This window comes from Notothenia rossii (genome assembly GCF_949606895.1).
Source record: "Notothenia rossii genome assembly, chromosome: 9".
NCBI lineage: Eukaryota > Metazoa > Chordata > Actinopteri > Perciformes > Nototheniidae > Notothenia > Notothenia rossii.
Window position 1 is genome coordinate 79,130,710 of NC_136907.1, and position 4,016 is coordinate 79,134,725.

A 4,016-nucleotide genomic window follows, 5' to 3' on the forward strand; every position below is an offset into this window, starting at 1 on the left:
GCAGGTGGACTGGATATTCAAGCTGTGCTAAAAACAGAACAATAAAGAGCGTGAATCAACAAATTCCAATGACCATTGAAGAGCTGAGAAAAACAGCCATGAAACTATGAATGTGTGTGAACGGGTGAATGCTGATATATAAAGAACATTGAGGGCTGATACCTCAAATATGGAGTCTGTTCAATTAAAAAAAATCTGAACACGTGAGGCTATATGTCCATTGTTCTGTTTATTAAGCCAGGGTGAGATTTTATACATTTTAATCTATGAATCATCCCACTGGAGCTGAACTTCAGACTGTGATGTCAGCAGTGTGTGGGTGTGGTTTGCTTCATGAAGTCTGTATTTAAGGAAGTGTTGCTGCAGACTAACTTCACTTCTTCAGCTCAGCAGCAGACCAGCTCCTCCCTCCAGAACCAACTATGGCCAGCAGAATCGCCCGAAACGGTAAGTGAATAAACTTTATTGTTAATGATGATTGCAACTTATCTAAATATTTATAGATTGGATATGTAGGTGGTCATATTCCCTAATAATAAACAGATCAAAACAGTACAATAAAAATAAAATTCCAAGCATTTTGAGAGCCTGGGTGATACACTCCCAATTTTGGGAATGCATCACTGCTTTTATTTGATTTTACAAAATGTTCACAAGACTACATGAAACGTATTAAGAATAATAAGAATATTTAGGGGTAGCCGGTCATAAGTTTGTTTGGAAAAACAACGTCCCTTCAAGGTGCATCACTTGACATTGACAGACCCTCTACCTTTATCACCAAACCTGCCATTCACTTAATAAAGGCTTTCTATGTTGAGAATAGCGTCCACAGGAATAAATTAAAAACATTAATTGAATGACAGATTATACACATATTCTAGATTACTTAAAGCATCTTGAGCCCCCCCCTATCATCATTGTTCATTTGGTATTTGAACCATTTTATAAATACAGAGATTGCTAAATATTTATTCTTTCTTCTTTTTTTTCAGCCTACCAATCAAACACATACAATAATGATGAGGTCCGGATTGTGATGGTGGGGAAGACCGGTGTTGGGAAGAGCGCCACAGGAAACACCATTCTGGGAAAAAAGTCCTTTGCATCAAAGTTCTCTGCTAAATCCATGACTGTAGACTGTTCTAATGACATTGGTAGGGTTGATGGACACAAAGTTAAGGTTATTGATACTCCTGGTCTGTTTGACACCAAGATTGAAGAAGAGGAGACCAGAAAAGATGTTGGTAAGAGCATTTCTTTTGCTTCTCCTGGACCCCATGTCTTCCTGGTCGTCATCAGACTGGGCAGATTCACAGATGAAGAAAAGCAGACAGTGCAGAAGATTCAGGAAATCTTTGGAGAAGATGCAGACAGATACAGCATGATTCTCTTTACCCACGGTGACCAGCTCGAAGGGAAAACTATCGAAGAGTTCTTGAAGGAAAGTGAAGAGCTGCAGGAACTTGTGGCCAGATGTAACGGGCAGTGCCACGTCTTCAATAATAAGGTGAAGGATCGTTCTCAGGTCAGAGAGCTGCTCAACAAGATCAGAAAGATAGCAGAGAAGAACGGAGGAAGCCATTACACCAGTGGCATGTTCCAGGAGGCAGAGAAGGCCATAGAAGAGGAGAAACAGAGAATCCTTAAAGAGAAAGAAGAGGAAATGTGCAAACGGGAAGAGGAAATTGAAAAGAAAATAGCGAAAAAGTATGAGCAACAATTCAATCAAATGAAAGAGGAGGGTGAGAGGGTAGCAAGGCAGATGGAAACTCGTGAAAGAGAAATGGAGGAAGAGATGAGGAGAATGAGAGAAGAGCATGCAAGCCTAGAATCAGCTAACAAAAAAAAATTGGAGGAGGGGATGAGGATAATGAAAGAAGAGCATGCAAGCCTAAAATCAGCTACCAAAACAGAATTGGAGGAGGGGATGAAGAGAATGAAAGAAGAGGAGGCAAGGCTGAGAGAAGCTAACAAAATAGAAATGGAGGAGGGGATGAGGAAAATAACCGAAAAGGATGAAAGCCTAAAAGAAGCTCGCAAAAAAGAAATGAAGGAGGAGAAGAGGAGAATAAGAGAAAAGGATGAAAGCCTAAAAGAAGCTCACAAAAAAGAAATGAAGGAGGAGAAGAGGAGAATAAGAGAAGAGGAGGAGAGGAAGGCCAGGAAGGAAGCTGAGGAAAGCCCTACAATAATTGACGACATTTTTTCCATTGCGAAAAAAGGTTGGAAAAAGTTCACTTCTTGGTTTTCATAATCTAGCAGTCACACTGGTTTCCATGATGCAGTCTGACCCTCTGGAATACCTCCTTGTTAATCTTCACAGTCCTCTTTTTGATTTTGTTGTTTGATGTGATTTATAGTAATATCAGTTATTTCTGTGGTGAGTCAATTAAATACTATCAGGGTGACAAATCGTCAAGAACCAAGATGTTAACTTTATAAACTATAGTAATGCACTGTAAACTCATTTGTTCTTTGATTGCTTTTACAAGAAAAATAAATATATACACATCATTAATTAATGCTTTTAAAATAGTAAACGGATGTGTTTTCTTTGGCTTTCCTGTAACTGAAGGCGTAATGTCAATGTTGGGTTTTGTAAAATGAAAGGTTAAAATCTACATTTGTAATGAATTGTGTAATTCAATATGAAAATGTTGGAACTCTAATGAATGTGTAAAGACAAACATCTAGCTATCAATAATGTCTCATAATAAAATAATGTTGAGTTCACATTGAGTGTGTTATGTTATGTAAAGGTTGTTTAATAAACGTTTTAAAAGTGAGTTTTAAGGGTCTATCTTAATATAAATCAAAATGTATTATTCACAACTGGATCTAAATAAAATTGTTTCATGTCATTATAGAAAATAAGAAATAATGCCTGAACCCATTAAAAGCAAACATGAATGTGTGCTAAATCTGAGCATTTTAAATCTTGGTAACTTTAAGGATTTTCCATTATTGACCTTTATATCCAGAAAATACCTTAAACTCATTAATTATCTCAATAATAGCTGAACTTTTTAATTGGTTTGGACAACCAATCAATACAGCTTTGGAGAGGAACTTTAAGGAACATCTGGTAAATACATTTGTTGGTAGCATGACAACTCTTCTGAAAACACAGCCAAGCAGTTTGCATCAACACATGTATCTAAACTGATAAGTTATCTTGGAACTATTTATGTTTGTTTTAAACATAAGGGTTTGAGGAATTTTGGTTTACTTTTTAGAGAAGAGCATTTATCTCAAGGTGAAAAGTCTTTTCAACTTATTTAAGAAACATGTCAGAACCAAAATGTATTAACAAAACTTGATGTAATTAAACTCAAGAATATCAATTAAATGTTGTAACTCATTTAGTGGCTTGCTCATGGGCACTTGTGCAGGAAGTGAACCGGCGACCCTTCTGTCCCAATGCCAAGAGACTGAGCCACTGCCGCCCATTTCAGGTAAAGATTAGGCTTTGGAACGGGAATACATTAGTCAGCACAATGTGCCCTTAAGTGATGAAAACAAGTTTGTGTGTATGTGTGTGTTATGTCTCTGGCAACACACACTTAGTCTTTGAAGTTATATTATGTTGAAAGTACATTTACTCAAATATTCAAAGATGATTTTGTAGTAGGCCTACTGGTTTCACAAATCCAGGCTAAAAACAAAGGGTGAGATGTTTCTGGCAAAATCAGTGAAATCTTTTGAATCACTTCTTAAAACTCACCTTTTCATTAAAGCTTTTAACAAATGATGACACCACTCGGTTTTACTCGACTTCCATGTATTATTTATTTTTAAAACTTTTTTAATTTAATATGTACGTTTTTTTCTTCATTTAAAGGTGACCTTTCATGCTATATTTGAACAATATATTGTAGGGCCATACCTATATAAAGTATATAAATATAGTTTTTCTTTCAAAACACCAAACAGATCCTGCATTTTAGCCATGCCTCATTTAGCTCTATTTGCTCTTTCCAGCGCTGTTTTTGCAGGGGGCTGATTCTGTGAGC

At 36.6% G+C, this 4,016-nt stretch overlaps 1 protein-coding gene across 1 annotated transcript; it reads left to right on the forward strand.

Moving 5' to 3' along the window:
- Positions 1-391: 391 nt before the first annotated feature.
- LOC307020556 (GTPase IMAP family member 9-like) lies at positions 392-2,789 on the forward strand. Its single transcript, XM_079652013.1, has 2 exons — positions 392-447; positions 996-2,789. Exons 1-2 carry the CDS (start codon positions 423-425, stop codon positions 2,255-2,257), a joined length of 1,287 nt encoding a protein of 428 aa, XP_079508139.1. The 5' UTR covers positions 392-422; the 3' UTR covers positions 2,258-2,789.
- Positions 2,790-4,016: the final 1,227 nt, after the last annotated feature.

What these genes read in the sequence shown, in the direction of transcription:
- LOC307020556 (XM_079652013.1), top strand. Translation starts at nt 423, where the DNA reads ATGGCCAGCAGAATCGCCCGAAACG. An exon ending in CAGCAGAATCGCCCGAAACG is followed by an intron (nt 448 to 995) that starts GTAAGTGAATAA and finishes CTTTTTTTTCAG; the next exon opens with CCTACCAATCAAACACATAC.